This window comes from Amphiprion ocellaris, chromosome 16 (genome assembly GCF_022539595.1).
Source record: "Amphiprion ocellaris isolate individual 3 ecotype Okinawa chromosome 16, ASM2253959v1, whole genome shotgun sequence".
Classification (NCBI taxonomy): domain Eukaryota; kingdom Metazoa; phylum Chordata; class Actinopteri; family Pomacentridae; genus Amphiprion; species Amphiprion ocellaris.
In genome coordinates this window covers 34,386,298-34,403,969 of record NC_072781.1, presented here as the reverse complement: position 1 = coordinate 34,403,969, position 17,672 = coordinate 34,386,298, and the positions used below count along the sequence as shown (strand labels likewise).

At 44.6% G+C, this 17,672-nt stretch overlaps 1 protein-coding gene across 2 annotated transcripts; it reads right to left on the bottom strand.

The window, feature by feature from the left end:
* Positions 1-1,378: 1,378 nt before the first annotated feature.
* Positions 1,379-15,755, bottom strand: LOC111578740 (synapse differentiation-inducing gene protein 1). 2 transcript variants are annotated; one of them, XM_055018263.1, is made up of 5 exons: positions 15,424-15,755; positions 14,114-14,699; positions 11,951-12,088; positions 11,565-11,648; positions 1,379-1,733 (listed from the first exon to the last, which is right to left on the bottom strand). In XM_055018263.1, exons 2-4 carry the CDS (start codon positions 14,600-14,602, stop codon positions 11,565-11,567), a joined length of 711 nt encoding a protein of 236 aa, XP_054874238.1. In that variant the 5' UTR covers positions 14,603-14,699; positions 15,424-15,755; the 3' UTR covers positions 1,379-1,733. The 2 variants fall into 2 exon arrangements, with proteins under 2 accessions (XP_054874238.1, XP_023141448.1); XM_023285680.3 differs by lacking the exons at positions 1,379-1,733; positions 11,565-11,648 and adding an exon at positions 3,063-3,648 and having other exon boundaries at positions 15,424-15,749.
* Between the last annotated feature and the right edge of the window lie 1,917 nt (positions 15,756-17,672).

The following is a 17,672-nucleotide window of genomic DNA, read 5'->3' as shown; positions in this document are numbered from 1 at the left end:
ACAAAGATTTATCATCAAAATGACATAAAAACAACCAAATAGAAGACAGAATATTACAAAAATTACAACAGTGAGAAACAAAGCCACACAAAATGAGACAAACGACATGAAACAAAATAAAAAAGGACAAAAAATTAGACACAAACTTAGAAATTGACAAAAACAATGAACAAAGGACAAAAATTAGACAAAAAACGACAAAAACGACACAAAACGAAAAACACATGAACAAATGACAAAAGTCAGACAATAAAATACAAAACCAACAAAAATCTGACAAATATTACAAAATGAGACACAAAACGACAAGACATACTTGACAGACTTGGTTTAGAGTTTGTTGGTTGATATGGAACAGTGAGAGCGCCAAATTACAAAAATAAATCTATGAAAGAATAAGCAGATGAAAGTGGCTATATAAAGATGAATCAATAAAATAAAATAAAGACTGTAAGCAAAGGAACTGTTAGCCTAGCTTAGCATAAAGACTGTAAACAGGGGGAACTGTTAGCATAGCTTAGTATAAAATAAATTATGTTGTATTATAATACAATATTAATCAAAAAATGAATCCATAGAAGAAAAGGCTAGTAACAGTAGAAAAAGAAAGACAAATAAGAAAAGTGACTTTCCTTTGCTTTAAACACTTTTCTTACTTATTTGTCTTTATTTTTCTACTGTTACTAGCCTTTTCTTCTATGGATTCATTTTTTGATTAATATTGTATTATAATACAACATAATTTATTTTATACTAAGCTATGCTAACAGTTCCCCCTGTTTACAGTCTTTATGCTAAGTTAGGCTAACAGTTCCTTTGCTTACAGTCTTTATGCTAAGCTAGGCTAACAGTCTCCCCCTGTTTAGACTTTATGCTAAGCTAGGCTAACAGTCCCCCCGTTTACAGTCTTTATGCTATGCTAGGCTAACAGTCCCCCTGTTTACAGTCTTTATGCTAAGCTAGGCTAACATTTCCCCCTGTTTATAGTCTTTATGCTAAGCTAGGTTAACAGTTCCTTCATTTACAGTCTTCATGCTAAGCTAGGCTAACAGTCCCCCCTTTTTACAGTCTTTATGCTAAGCTAGGCTAACAGTCCCCCCCCGTTTAGTCTTTATGCTAGGCTAGGCTAACAATTCCTTTGCTTACATTCTTTATGCTAAGCTAGGCTAACAGTCCCCCCTGTTTACAGTCTTTATGCTAAGCTTGGCTAACAGTTCCTTTGTTTACAGTCTTTATACTCAGCTAGGCTAACAGTTCGTTTGTTTACAGTCTTTATGCTAAGCTAGGCTAACAGTTCCCCCGTTTAGTCTTTTGCTAAGCTAGGCTAACAGTTCCTTTGTTTACAGTCTTTATGCTAAGCTAGGCTAACAGTTCCTTTGCTTAGTCTTTATGCTAAGCTAGGCTAACAGTCCCCCCTGTTTACAGTCTTTATGCTAAGCTAGGCTAACAATTTAGTGTATCTACTTCTTGTAGTCTTTCTTGTTCTTCCCCCTTTTGTAGTTCTATTTCTTTTTCTTGTGATTCTATTTCTTTTTCTTCAGGTTCTTTTTCTTTTTCTTGTTCTATTTCTTGTAGTTTTCAAGTGGATGTTCTTGTTCTCTGGGTTCTGCTGGGTTCTGTTGGTTTCTGCTGGGTTCTTCTTGTTCTGCTGGGTTCTCTGAGTTCTGTGTCTGATGCTCTGAATCTGGTGTTGGTTTTCTTGTATTTTTTCTGGTGTTCTTCTTCTTTAGTTCCTGAAACATTAGTTGGACATTCAGGATGTAGAAATAATGCAGACAGATTGAATTCTTTATTTCTTCATGTTTCAGTGAAATCTGAATAAATAAAATAATTCTGCTGACTGATTGTATCAGAGGGGCTGCACAGTGGAATAGTGGTTAGCACTTTCGCCTTGCAGCAAGAAGATCCCTGGTTCGCGTCCCGGCTTTCCCGGGATCTTTCTGCATGGAGTTTGCATGTTCTCCCTGTGCATGCGTGGGTTTTCTCCGGGTACTCCGGCTTCCTCCCACAGTCCAAAAATATGCTGAGGTTAATTGATTACTCTAAATTGCCCGTAGGTGTGAATGTGAGAGTGCTTGTTTGTCTATATATGTAGCCCTGCGACAGACTGGCGACCTGTCTAGGGTGTCCCCTGCCTTCGCCCGAGTCAGCTGGGATAGGCTCCAGCACCCCCCGCGACCCTAGTGAGGATTAAGCGGTGTATAGATAATGGATGGATGGATGATTGTATCAGATGTTTAGTGAACTCAGGTGTGGCTCCATCTGGCTGCTCAGACAGACACGTTAGCGAAACGTTAGCTTAGCATCGAGCTAACTGTGAAATGGAACTGTGGTCAATGGGAGAAGCGGGGGTTAAATGTCAGCTGATCATCTAATGGTGCGTTGGTTTCGTTCACGCTCCGCTCCCAGCTGGGTGGGTTCTATCACACGCTGATGTTTTCCTTCTGTCTGGTTTCACTGGAAACACGCCGATCAAATGATCAATTAATCAATAAAAAAGTCAATGAAATGAAGAAAAAACTCAGAAGGAGTTGAGCTGCAGCATCAAAGAAGTTTGTTCTGGACATCGTCATGGAGACTGAAGGAACGTCCTGGTTTCACCGAACAGACACACAATCAATCAATCAATCAACCAATCAATCAATCAATGAGTCAATCAATCAATCAAACAATCAGTCAGTCAATCAATCAATCAATCAATCAATCAATCAATCAATCAATCAATCAATCAATCAATCAATCAATCAATCAATCAATCAGTCAATCAAACACCAATCAATTAATCAATCAATCAGTCAATCAATCAGTCAATCAATTATCAATCAATCAATGAGTCAATCAATCAATCAATCAATCAATCAATTACCAATCAATCAGTCAATCAATCAATCACCAATCAAGCAATGAGTCAATCAATCAATCAATCAATCAGTCAATCAATCAATCGACCAATCAATCAATGAGTCAATCAATCAATCAATCAATCAATGAAGGACGTTGTGTCGATGTTGTTTTGACATTCTGGTCCCAAACCATCAGAAATGACTCGTCAAATGATCAGCTGATAGAAAATGCAAATTTATGACTTCTTACAGTGAAAGTTTGATTAAAGCATCAATTTAAAGTCATCAACAACAGAATAAACAACAACAAACAGTAAACAGCAAACAGAGTAAACAACAAACAGAGTAAACAGCGTGTCTGTAATCAGTGTTTTAGGACAGTTTGTGGATTTAATGTCTTCGGTTTTCATGCAGATTAAATAAATTCAGTCATTTCTTTAAATCACAACAAACAAACTTCCTCTTCGTTCCGCCTCAGAGATCCTGCGATCTGATTGGCCGACAGGTTGCAGGTGAGAGCTCCACCTGTTGAGCTCTCGACCCGCCGATCCGCCTCCACGCAGGATGCCGACCTGCCGAGGAACCTCACCTCCACCTGACAGCAGGGGGAGGGAGGGGCTGCTGGGGACTCTCTGTGTCATCATGGTTATCAGTGGTGGTTCTTGGACAGGTAGGCGATGAGCGCCACAACAACGCCCACGTAGATCCCCGTCCCTATGGTGACGGACAGGACGGCCAGGAAGAGGGCGCGCCTGGAGCTGGAGCTGGCCAGGTGGAAGTCCCCCTTAGACACCGCCTTGTTGGTCTGGAACACGGAAACACGGAACATTTAAACACGGAACATAACATTTAAACATGGAACATTTAAACACGGAACATTTACCGTTTATTCGGAGGTTAAAAAGTTTGTGGTTGTGTTTTTAAAGCAGCGATTCAGACAAACTGAAGGAATCCATCCATCATCCATGCATCCATCATCCACACATCATTCATCCATCCATCTGTCCATCCATCCATCATCCATTCATCATTCATCTATCATCCATCCATCATTCATCCATCATCCATCCATCCATCCATCCATCCATCCATCATCCATCCACCATTCATCCATCCATCATCCATCCGTCATCCATCCATCAGCCATCCATGATCCATCCATCATTCATCCATTCATCCATCCATCATCCATTCATCTATCATCCATCCACCATTCATCCATCATCCATCCATCATTCATCCATCATCCATTCATCCACCCATCATCCATCCATCCATCCATCCATCCATCCATTCATCCATCATCCATCCATCCATCATCCATCATCCATCCATCCATCCATCATCCATCCATCCATCCATCCATTCATCCATCCATCCATCCATCCATCATCCATCATCCATTATCCATCTATCCATCCATCCATCATCCATCCATCATTCATCCATCATCCATCCATCATTCATCTATCCATCCATCCATCCATCCATCCATCATCCATCTTCTTCCTCTTATCTGGGGTTGGGTCATGGAGGCAGCAGATGAAGCAGGTCATTCCAGACATTCCTCCTCCCAGCAACACTTTCCAGCTCTTCCTGGAGGATCCCCAAGTTTCCCAGGCCAGATGAGATACATAATCCCTCCAGAGGATTCTGGGTCTACCCCGGGGTCTCCTCCAAGGAGGACGTGTTCAGAAAACCTCCAAAGGAAGTCTCCCTGGAGGATCTGAATCAGATGTCCAAACCACCTCAGCTAGTTCCTTTAGAGGTGAAGGATCAGCAGCTCTACTCTGAGCTCCCTCTGGATGTCTGAGCTTCTCCCCCTATCTCTAAGGCTGAGCCCAGCCACCCTACGGAGGAAGCTCATGTCAGACACTTGGATCCACGATCTCATTCTTTGGGTGACTACCCAGAGCTAATGACCATAGGTGAGGGTTTGAACGTAGATGGATGGTAAACTGAGAGCTTCTCCTTGAGGCTCAGCTCCCTCTTCACCACGGTGGTTTGGTACAACGCCTTCATTACGGCTGACACTGCACCAATCCTCCTGTCCATCTAATGCTCCATGAACAAGATCCAGAGATACTTGAACTCCTTCAGTTGGGGAAGAAACTCCTCCCAACCTGGAGGGAGCAATCCACTGGTTTCCATCAGAGAACCATGGCCTCGGACTTGGAGGTTCTGATCCGCATCCCTGCCGCTTCACACTTGGCCACAAACCGCTACAGTGCTGCTGAAGGTCTGAGGAAGCCAACAGAACCACATCATCTGCAAAAAGTAGAGACGAGATCCTGAGGTCCCCAAACCTGACACTTCCTCCTCACCCCGACTGATCCTTGAGATCCATGAAGATCACAAACAGGATCGGAGACAAGGGGCAGCCCCGGCAGAGTCCAACAGCCACTGGAAATGAGTCTGACTTTGTGCTGAGTATGTGGACACAGCTCTCACTTTGGTTGTACAGGGACCGAATGGCTCGTATCAGAGAGCCTGGTACCCCATACTCCCTCAGTTCCCCCCACAGAGCCCCTTGGGGGACACGGTCATAGGCCTTTTCCAGATCCACAAAGCACATGTGAACTAGCAGGTCAAACTCCCATGACCCCCTCAGCAGCTCCACAAGAGTAAAGAGCTGATCCACCGTTCCATGACCAGGATGGAATCCGTATTGCTCCTCCTGAATCTGAGGTTCAACAATCGGTCGGAGCCTCCCTTCCAGCACCCTAGAGTAAACTTTTCCGGAGAGGCTGAGGAGTGTGATACCCCTGTAGTTAAAACCCACTCTCTGGTCCCCCTTTTTGAAAATGGGAACCACCACCCTGGTCTGCCACTCCACAGGTACCGTACCTGATGTCCACACCACATTGTAGAGATGTGTCAGCCAAGACAGTCCATCAATGTCCAGAGCTTTCAGCCTCTCAGGGTGGATCTCGTCCACACCTGGTGCCACCGAGGAGCTTCTTAACTACCTCGGCGACCTCTGCCACGGCCGTGGATGAAGATCCCCCCGAGTCTTCAGGCTCTGCCTCCTCCACAGAGGATGTGTTTACAGGGTTCAGGAGTTCCTCAAAGTGTTCTTTTCACCACCCAACAATGTCCCCAGTACAGGTCAACAGTTCTCCACCCCTACTGTAGACTGCCTGAGTAAAGCCCTGCCTCCCCTTCCTGAGGCGCCACACGGTTTCCCAGAACCTCCTTGAGGCCAACCGAAAGTCCTTATCCATAGACTCTCCAAACTCCTCCCACACCCGAGATTTAGCTTCCACAACTGCTGCAGCTGCAGCCCTTTTGGCCGACCGGTACCTGTCAGCTGCTTCAGGAGACCCTCGAGCAAGCCATGCTTGAAAGGCCTCCTTCTTCATGATGGCTTCCCTCACTTTTGGGTTGCCAGGACGACAGGCACCAGGGACCTTCAGGCCACAGCTCCTAACTGCTGCTTCTGCAATGGAGGATTTGAACATGGACCACTCAGTCTCCACGTCCCCAACCTCTCCCAGGATGCAGGAGAAACTCTTCCAGAGGTGGGAGTTTAAAACCCCACAGACAGTGTCCTCCACCAGATGTTCCCAGTTCACCTTCACTACACGTTTGGGTTTACCAGGTCTGTCCGGCAGTCTTCCCCACCACCGGATCCAACTCACCACTAGGTGGAGATCAGTTGACAGCTCTGCTCCTCTCTTTACCCGAGTGTCCAAAACATACGGCAGCAGGTCTGACGATACAACTATGAAGCCCATCATCGACCTTTGATCTAAGGTGCTCTGGTACCAGGAACACTTATGAGAACCTTATGCTCCAACATAGTGTTTGTTATGACCAGTCTATGGCTAGAACAGAAGTCCAATAACAGAACACCACTGAGGTTCAGATCAGGCCGTTCCTCCCAATCTCCTCCTCCAGGTTTCTCCATCGTTGCCCACGTGAGCGTTGAAGTCCCCCAGGTGAACTATGGAGTCTCCGGGTGGTACCCCTTCCAGGAACCACCCAGAGACTCCAAGAAGGCCGAATGCTCTGAGCTGCTGTTCGGTGCATAAGAACAGACAACAGTCAGAGTTTCCCCTCAGAGAGGCGACCCTCTGGTTCTCCAGGGAGAACTCCAACAAAGCGGTGCTCAGCCAGGGGCTCGTGAGTATCCCCACACCCACCCGGCGCCTCTCACCCTGGGCAACTCTGGAAAAGGAGAGAGTCCAACCCCTCTCCAGGATTCTGGTTCCAGAATCCTTGCTGTGCGTGGAGGTGAGCCCAACTACATCTAGCTGATATCGCTCCTCCTCCCCACCAGCACAGGTTCCTTCCCCACCAGTGAGGTGACATTCCACATCCCCAGAGTTAGTCTACGCCACCAGGGGGCGGTGCGCTGAGACGCCCCCTCCTGCCTACTGCCTGGTGGGCATAGCAGCCGACCTCGATTTCCTGTCCTGCAGATGGTGGACCTACTGGGTGGTGGCCCTGTGTTTCTTCTTCGGGCTGTGCCCAAGCGGGCCCCATGGGGCCCCAAGGCTCGGCCATTAGATGCACTCCGATGCGCTCCCCCCACAGACCTGGCTCCAGGGGAAGGCCCCAGTCTCCCTAACCTGGGTGAGGTAGCGGCTTCACCTTACTGTGTTTTCATGGGGGTTTTCTGAATCGCTTGTAGTCTGGTCTCTCCCCCAGGTACACTTTGTCTTGGGAGACCCGACCAGGGGCTAATGCCTCGAACAATATAGCTCCCAGGATCACAGAGACACTCAAACCCCTCCACAGCGATAAGGTGGCGATTCGACGGGGGGTGAAGAAAAACTAACCAGGTAAATATATAACTGCAGGACTTTTAGTATCATAGTCAACATTTTTGCTGTTTTCAGGCCTAAAATCAACATGGCCGCCTATAACTAAACACCACATGGCATTTTAGAGAAAGAGTCTTCTAAATATTATAAATACAACTGATTTCTAAACATATTGTAGTAAACCTTTTGACTCCTTTATATTAAGTAAGTCAGAAAGCCTTGGAGTCTGGCCAGTCTTTTCTTCAGGAGGAAATGACATCATGTAGAGTAGGTCATGTGACTTCCTGGAGAGGTGTTTTTGTAACGGGGAATTTAGTGGAAAAGGATTTCATCTGTTATTTTAAATATAAAATTTGATATATTGCCAAAAAAGAAATATCTGTCATGATTATCTCAACTTAATAAAAGAACACAATCCAAACTATTTCTGAATCAGCTCATTTTATTATTGTTTAGCTCATTAGAAGGTGGTTGGTATTAAATTCAGAGGGTTATTTAGTTGATGTTTTAGAGATATCCAGTCATTTTTTATTAATAAATGATTCTTTCCATAATAAATAATGCTGGAATTTGTAAAGACATGATCATAATGGACATAAAAACATTAGTTTTTCTACATTTAATAAAATGTCTGCAGATATATCCCATGGACTTCTAGATGGACCTACTGATCGTCTCCCGTTGATTTCTGGATGTTTGTTTGCTTTTATTTACGTTCTGTTTATTTTATTAACGTGAAATCTATCAAGATGCCTCCGTTGTCGGGCGCCCGTATAGCTCAACGCATTGAGCGGGCGACCCATGTACAGAGGCTGGTCCCCGACGCAGCTGGCCCGGGTTCGATTCCCGCTCGCGGCCCTTTGCTGCATGTCTTCCCCCGACTCTTCTCCCCTGTTTCCTGTCTCTCTCTCACTACGCCTATCTAATAAAAAGCCGACAAAAAGGCCAAAAAAATAACTTTAAAAATAAAAAGATGCCTCCGTTGTCATGGCAACCTGCAGCCGGATGAAACAGATTCTGACGAAGAGGACGATCAAATCAACAAGTCAGACTAAAAACAGCCTGAAGCAGAGAAGAAGACGAGGTAGCATCCATCAGGGTAAACTGATCTGCCTCCATCTCCATCTGCAGTTCATCTAACTGACCCTGAAGATGTTCTGACGCTGCCTTCATGCACTCTGTCTGCTCATTGACGTCCATCCGTCTATCTGGGCTCCATTAGCCGGTCTGAGTCTCTTAACGAGCTCATTAACTCTTTAACCTGATTAGCTGCTTCTTCTCTTCCGGCAAGATTCAATTACACTCTCTAACCAATCAGCCGTCAGATCTGTGGCCGGAGTGGGCGGGGCCTCCTGCGGCTCTCTGACAGATGTCACAGTGGGAAGCATTGCCAACGGCGACCAGCTTGCCTCCTCTCCCAGCTGTAGGTGTGTAGTTGCCATGGAAACCTTGTCCACAACAAGATGCTGCTGACTGAGGCTCAGAGAATGCCATGTTCACAGCATAAAAACGCTGTGTTATTATTATTATTATTATTATTATTATTATTATTACTATTATTATTATTATTATTATTATTATTATTATTATTATTATTATTACTATTATTACTATTATTATTATTATTATTATTATTATTATTATTATTATTATTATTAATATTATTATCGGCGTCATTATTATTTATTATTAGCATGGTTCCTCAGGTGTTATACTCTTAACTAATGTTGTCTCCTCATGCTGTAGATGTTGAACTAGCTCTATTTTTATTATTTCTGCAAAAGGTTTAACTTGACTCTGTGACTTTTCAAAGTAAAACATGCCTTTAAAACCTGCCAGCGGGTTTTAAAGACATGTTTTACTTTGAAAAGTCACCAAAATGTCTCCATTTATCAGCTTAAAACTGTAATAACAAAAGAAAAATGCTCATATTTTCTACTTCCAACTGGTCCTTGAATGCATCATGTGTGGTTCCTTCAGAACAATGAACCAAATCTGAGCTTTAAATGGTGACATTTCATTAAAATCACCAACTACCTCCATGTTTCCTCTCCAGACTCATCATCTGTAGATGTTCCTCCATGCTGGATGGATCTCCAACTACTTGAATTATATAGAAAACTACTGTTAAAAATCATCCACAGTCCAGGTTCGGGGCGGCTGTGGCTCAGGTGGTAGAGCGGGTCGTCCAATGATCGAAAGGTCGGCGTTTCGATTCCCGCTCTGTCCTAGTCATGTGCTGTTGTGTCCTTGGGCAAGACACTTTACCCACCTGGCCTCCAGTGCTGCTACTCACACTGGAGTATGAATGCGTGTGAATGCTGGTGGTGGTCGGAGGGGCCGTAGGTGCAGATTGTCAGCCACGCTTCCGTCAGTCTGCTCCAGGGCAGCTGTGACTACAAACGTAGTTTACCACCGCTGAGTGAGATTGTGTGAGTGAATGAATAATGGATTCGTTGTGAAGCGCTTTGAGTATGCCTTAATAGAAAAGCACTATATAAATCTATCCATCCATCCATCCATTATCTATACACCGCTTAATCCTCACTAGGGTCATGGGGGGGGCTGGAGCCTATCCCAGCTGACTCAGGTGAAGGCAGGGGACACCCAAGACAGGTCACCAGTCTGTCACAGGGCTACATACAGAGACAAACAATCACTCTCACATTCACACCTACGGGCAATTTAGAATGATCAATTAACCTCAGCATATTTTTGGACTGTGGGAGGAAGCCGGAGTACCCGGAGAGAACCCACGCATGCACAGGGAGAACATGCAAACTCCATGCAGAAAGATCCCGGGAAAGCCGGGACGCGAACCAGGGATCTTCTCGCTGCAAGGCCAAAGTGCTAACCACTACACCACTGTGCAGCCCTATATAAATCAAATCCATTATTATTATAGGTGTCCTCAGGTGTTAAACTCTGAGCTAGTGTGGTCTCCTCATCCTGTAGATGTTCTTTTATCTCCATGTTTTCAGCCTGTCTGTGTTTTTAAACTCTGCTGCACATCACTGCAACGGTTTAATGATCCCAACAAGCCTCCAGGAGGAAATGATCTGGAACTGTCAAATTAAAAGAGTTCAGTGGTTTCTGGTCTGTTGGTTCTCCACATGTTCTCCACATGTTCTCTGGCTGATTGATGCTGTCATTGTGGGGATCAGATGGGAACCATGTGGCAACCCTCTGCAGGGCCCTGAACCTCGTGTTGACCCCCATCCAGCAGTATGGAAGCATGAGGCAGCAGCAGAGACGACATTAATAGAACATCTCCTACACACTTTATATAACTGATTTGCAGTCAGCTGGAGGACGACAACATCCACCCTCTGAACCAGCACGTCCTCAAAAACCACCAGAACCAAGCAGAAGATACCAACACATTTTTAGAAACCACCAGAACCAAGCAGAAGATACCAGCACATGTAAGACACGTCTTTAAGACCTGCCAGTGGGTTTTAAAGATGTGTTTTACATGTTTTAAAGATAATTTTCCATATAATTCAAGTAGTTGGAGATCCATCCAGCATGGAGGAACATCTACAGATGATGAGTCTGGAGAGGAAACATGGAGGTAGTTGGTGATTTTAATGAAATGTCACCATTTAAAGCTCAGATGTGGTTCATTCTTCTGAAGGAACCACACATGATGCATTCAAGGACCAGCTGGAAGTAGAAAATATGAGCATTTTTCTTCTGTTATTACAGTTTTAAGCTGATAAATGGAGACATTTTGGTGACTTTTCAAAGTAAAACATGTCTTTAAAACCCGCTGGCAGGTTTTAAAGGCATGTTTTACTTTGAAAAGTCACAGAGTCGAGTTAGACCTTTTGTAGAAATAATAAAAACAGACATAGTTCAACATCTACAGCATGAGGAGACGTTAGTTAAGAGTTTAACACCTGAGGAACCATGGTAGACGTGATGGTTCCAGGTTTTTGTTCAATAATACCTAAAGAAAAGTCTCTTCCTTCTGGTTTCCATCAAGACGTCTCTGAGTTCTCCTTCTTCCTTTTGGTTCCTCAGAGCTGCAGGACTTAAAGATGAACCACGGTGAGTTAGAACCAGACAAACTGCTCAGAGTAAATAAAAGCTGTGAAACCCTGAAGGTTCCTCCTGTGACGCCTTTAAACCAAACAGGAAGCTGAATCTTTACTTTCTGTAATTCTAAAATAAACAGCAGAAGATCCTTTCAGACAGTACTGCAGTAAAAACACCTTCCAGTACTGCACTCAGTACTCAGATAGGTCCAAGTACCACCAGGTACCTTTACTGTACTATCAGATCATTGATTATTGATTACTGATTAGATTATTGGTTACTGATTATGATCCTCACCTCGTGCGACAGGTAGAAGGCAGCGATGCCGAGCGGCCAGAAGCAGCAGAGCATGGAGAAGACGCTGAGGCCCAGGTGATCTCTGGGAGGCATCAGCAGGAAGGCGTCCTCGCTCTCTGATTCGCTGGAGTAATCACTCTGATGAAACACAGCAGGAGCCAATCAGCACTCAGGATGTCAACTTCACGTCTGACGTAGAAACCTGCCACCAGAACCTCACATTTCAATGACCGAGTTCCTGAAACAACCATCTGTCTAGTGGGACACTAAGCTCCGCCCAGCACCACTCTGATTGGCTGTTCCTCCAGCAGCAATGATGAGCTAAAAATGGTCAAAATGAGGTAAAATTTGTCTGTTCTCATTGGTTCCTGGTTTGTTTCTAACACCTGGTGAAGGTTCTCTGTGGTTCCTGGTCTGTTTCTAACACCTGATGAAGGTTCTCTGTGGTTCCTGGTCTGTTTCTAACACCTGATGAAGGTTCTCTCTGGTTCCTGGTCTGTTTCTAACACCTGATGAAGGTTCTCTCTGGTTCCTGGTCTGGAACCATAGCGGTGCAGCTAATCGTCTCTAAAGTGATTGGCTGTTAGCGCTCATTCTCATTCTGCATCCAGCGCTGGAAGCTTCCTGTGTCTCACGCTAACAGTTTTTCTATGCTTCCAGTCTTTATGCTAAGCTAAGCTAAAATTGTAAATAGCTCACATAACCAAATGTAATCTGTGGAGTTTGAGAAGCTCAGTAAAACCTGGGATTAGCTTGTTAACCACCAAGAAGCGAAGCTAACAGCTGCCACCAGTGTTTGATTATCGCACTAAGCTAACAGCTGCCACCGGTGTTTGATTATCGCACTAAGCTAAGCTAACAGCTGCCACCAGTGTTTGATTATCGCACTAAGCTAAGCTAACAGCTGCCACCGGTGTTTGATTATCGCACTAAGCTAAGCTAATAGCTGCCACCAGTGTTTGATTATCACACTAAGCTAACCTAACAGCTGCCACCGGTGTTTGATTATTGCACTAAGCTAAGCTAAACACTGAAGACTTTACAACGTATGGAAACGTTCATCAGGTCTTATCTTTAGCTGAGCTCAGACTGTCAACAAGGTCTGAATAATAAGCGAACAGTTTCATTTAGCTTCTAATTTCAGCTAGCTTCTAGGTTCAGCTAGCTTCTAGGTTTAGCTAGCATTTAGGTTCAGTTAGCTTTTAGGTTCAGTTAGCTTTAGGTTCAGCTAGCTTTAAGTTCAGTTAGCTTTTAGGTTCAGTTAGCTGTTATGTTCAGTTAGCTTTTAGGCTTTTTCAGCTCCAGTTATTTTGTATGTTTATTTATCTTTAGGTTCAGTTAACTTTAGGTTCAGTTAGCTTTAGATTCAGCGAGCTTTAGGTTCAGTTAGCTTTTAGGTTCAGTTAGCTGTTATGTTCAGTTATCTTTTAGGCATTTTCAGCTCCAGTTAGTTTGTATGTTTATTTAGCTTTAGGTTCAGTTAGCTTTTAGGTTCAGTCAGTTCCAGTTAGCTTTCAGACTCAGCTAGCTTACAAGTTTAGCTAGATTCTTGGTTTAGATAGCCGCTAGCTTCAGTTAGCTCCTAGGTTTAGTTAGCTCCAGTTAGCATGTAGGTTCAGCTAACTTTAAAGTTCACTTAGCTTATAGAATTAATTAGCTCCAGTTATCCTTTATATGCAGTTAGCTTCAAGGATTATTTTAGGTTTAGTAAGGTCAGCTAGCCTCCATTAGCTTTTAGCTTAATGTAGTTCCTAGGTTCAGTTAGCTTCTCAGTTTAGTTAGCTCCTACTTCAGTTAGCTCCAGTTAGCTGTTAGGCCTAGTTAGAGGTTTTAGGTTGAAGTGGTTTTCAGCTAAATAGAGCTGCTGCTGTTGATAGAGTGTGCTGCTTTCACACTCTATCAACCACATTAAACCACTAATTTAAATGGAATAAACACATGAACTGAACTGATGCTAGCAACAGGAAGTTAAGCTAGGTTAGTTAACTCTATGTTTATTGGTGTATATGGTGTTCACAGCAGCACCTGGTGGGCATCAGCAGTCCTGCAGCTCACCAGCAGCAGGCGCTACCAGATAACTGAATGAATCCCTCAGGATGAACTAATTATGTTCTACTTTAATCACAGAACCATGAAGACAGGAACGTCGACCTCTCTTCTCACCTCCAGTTCCTGAAATTCGTCGTCGTCAATGTCGTATGACAGCGTATGAACCTTTGCTTTGTCACCAGAAAACTCCAGAAACTTCCCGTCAGCGAACAGCAGCACCTCCTTAGTGGAGGCAGCAGGAGCAGAGGAGCTGTCCGGACCCAGCCCCTCGATGAAGGTGGTCTCACAGCAGTCTCCTCCCCCAGCCTCCCCCCAGGCCCTCAGCACTCCGTCCGGGCAGAGCAGGAGGCTGGCGGCCGGCCGGAGGCAGGGCTCCGACGCCACCTGGGGGAGGAGAGCACTGGGGTTGAGGAGCTGAGGAGGAGCAGCACTACGCTCCTGCTGAGAGGAGGCACTAACCACAAGACCCTGGTACTGAGGCGCAGAGTACACCGATAGCTGAGGCTCCGCCCCCAAACCCCGGGTATTGATGAGGCCGTTTTGTCCTCGCGGTGAGGCTCCTCCCACTCCAGATGAGGACTCCGCCTCCTCTCCTCCCTCCATCCTCACAACTCCTCTCAGAGGTGTCTGTCAGAGAGGTCAAGGGTCATCAGAGGTCATCAGAGGTCATCAGCAGTCAGGCATCACAGACTGAACTCTCCTGTAAAAGCAGGTTGAGTGGAAAACAACATGAAACACCATCAGGTAACTGGACATGTCTGCACTGTGGGGACATGTTTGCACTGTGATCTCATAGAGTTGATGCAGCTTCATGCATCTTTAATCTTTGGATAATATTTCTGTAGTTTTCTGTTCACTTTGATCCTGCATTTAATTTTACTTCCTGTTTAATAAACAAAAATAATGAAATAACTTCATATTTAAATGTGTGTTTTCCAGTTAGTGAGACTTTAAAATGTCTTTGGTGGATTTCATAAAACATAAATTCATGTTCATATTTCTGTAATAAATCTCATTTTATCTGAACAGCGCTGATGGAGTCACCGTTAATCAGCTGATTGTTCTGCAATATTCCTGTTGGTAGTAGTACTACAGTTCCCTGTGTAATATCGTGTACTCTGAGGGACATTTTACTCATACTCCAGGTATCTGCAGTATTCCTGTTGTGATTTTTGGTTAATATTCCACCGGCCTGCAGCCTGATCCAATAATCCACAGACATTAATAATAAAGCTGAGCTTCAATGCCGCCGGAAATCCCACCAACACGTGCACGAGCCCACACGCACGCATGTTTACAGCCCACATATAAAATCATGCATGTGCTAAAATCTCATCTTGAACCTGAATACCGACAGTCACCGGGTCTGACGTCATCCCGGTGATCTCACACACACACACACACACATGCACGCGCACACTCACCTCCCAAGGTGAGCCTCCGGAGCCTCCATCCGAACATCCATCAGCAGCAGCGGCTCCTCCTCCGTCCTCCAGCCGCCCTCAGCGCGTTCCCAGCGTCGCACAGAGCCGAGGAGGGGCCGCTGGTAGAGCCCGGAGCTCCGGGAGAGACAGCCGACAGAGGAGAGGGGAAGGCGGGCAGGCAGGTGCCCGTCTGCTCGAAGATGTTCTCTGGTTCTCCTGCAGGGAGACGATAAAGACGAAGACGAGGAGGAGGGGGAAGGAAGAGAGAGAGAGCTGCAAGTTTGGAGGAGGAGTGTGTGTGTGTGTGTGTGTGTGTGTGTGTGTGTGTGTGTGTGTGTGTGTGTGTGTGTGAATGTTAAATAAAGAGCGTGTGTTCATTCAGTTCCTTCTCATGGTCCTAAAGCCCCTCAGATGAGACCTCCAGAGCATTCTCCAGCCTCCATCAGGGTACCGACTCTAGCTCTCACCCTCAGACCTGCTGACCAATCACAGCTCCGGCATCATCATGACGTCACATCTTTAAAGCTCGTCTCTTTTCTTCTCCATCCAGAACCTCCCAGAAGCATCCGGGTTCTCTGGTGGTTCTCGATTTCTGATGGTTCCTGAGCTGTATTGAAGAGTTTCGGTAGCAGGTGGAGCTCACCTGTAGACAGGTGAAGCTCAGGTAACCAACCTCTACTGGACCACAACCTGCTAGCTTCTAGACCAGGAGAGTCAAACTCATCTTAGTCTAGATTCCACATTGGACCAGTAAAACCAGTAAAACCACAGCATAATAACCTCTAAATAACCTCAACTCCTAATGGTTCCTTTGGTTTAGTGCTAAAATGTTAACATTTAAGGAATTATCTTTTTTCGAAACATCATGAACAACCTGAAATTTATGAAAAATAAATTCAAGTTTATCATTTCCACATTACAACTTCCAGACCACAGAGTATGGACAAAGGAACACAACATTTAGTCATCTGGAACTGAACCAGAGAGGATTTACTGGAGGATCAAAACCACAAAATAATAGACAAAAAAAGACAAAAAACAACAAAAACAAGACAAAATATTACAAAAACTAGACACAAAATGACAAAAGAACAATGAACAATCTAGTATTTTACTATATGATCCAAACAACTTGTCATGGTCTAGAAATGATTTTAAATTTATAGTTTTACTAATTTACAATCTGCAGTTAATGTCTTCTCTGGAATTTTTACACTTTGAGGACCGGATTGGACTCTCTGGAGGACCGCTTCTGGCCCGCAGGCGGCATGTTGAACACCCCTGGTCTAGTGGTTCCATCTGCTGTCTTTCTGGCTGTTTCCTGGTTCCTCTGACGGTGGAACCTCAGGTAGAACATCCTGCAGCTGGATGACGGTACGGATCTGAACACTGACTGACTCTTTATTAGGAGGTTTTATTTCACTCAGCAGAAGAGTTTGAATCAGAGACGCTGTGAAGTACTTCTAGTAAAGTACTGCAGTATTTCCATGTAGTTCTGTGTATTTCAGGTACTGCAGAGTGATATTAAATGTAGTAAGTGATGCTGGATGTGTGGAGATCTCAGACTGAAACCAATCATTCAAACCTTAATTATTGATCCGAATCTCTGGTGATTGATTTCTGTGTAGATCTCTCACATTAGAACAATAAATAGTTTTCCTTCTCAGACCTTAGATTTGAGCTCAAACAATAAATAAATAAATAAATTAAATAAATAAATAAATAAATAAATAGATAAATAAATGAGACATTTCACTCTAATCCTGCAGAAATACAGATTTTACTTTTATTAATACATACTTATATATAAATATTTATATATTAATTATGTACTGGATATTTATATATAAATATTTATATAATACTGGTTATTAATCTGGACTGCACAGTGGCATTGTTACGGTTTGAGGGGGGATTTGAACCCAAGGTGAGTGCACACAGAGCAGGCGGCAGGCAGGGTGGCAACCAAAACAGGTCTTTGTTCACAAAACTAATTCCAAAACAGCTATAATGCCAGGGAGGGGGAAGTCAGTCTCCAGGGGAGCAACAGTCCGGGGCTCATGCCGGCTGATCGGGGCAGTCCGGGGGGGGGGGGGGGGGGGGCAGGGGTCCTCGTCCTTTCCACTAAGGAAGGCAGGGGAAACAGGCTGCTCCAGTGGCTCCGCGCTGTAGCGGCATCTCATCGACTGGAGACCAGCAGTACTGCATTACTGCCGTCCCCTGCTGTGTGAAGCCGGTCCATATAGCAG

Bases quoted from the DNA above. Each gene is read 5' to 3' on its own strand.
- LOC111578740 (XM_023285680.3), bottom strand. From the start codon at position 14,602: ATGGAGGGAGGAGAGGAGGCGGAGTCCTCATCTGGAGTGGGAGGAGCC. The intron at 12,089-14,113 runs GTGAGAAGAGAG...GTGTTTCATCAG, and splicing joins ACGAATTTCAGGAACTGGAG to AGTGATTACTCCAGCGAATC. The intron at 3,649-11,950 runs GTGAGGATCATA...TCCGTGTTCCAG, and splicing joins CCTTCTACCTGTCGCACGAG to ACCAACAAGGCGGTGTCTAA.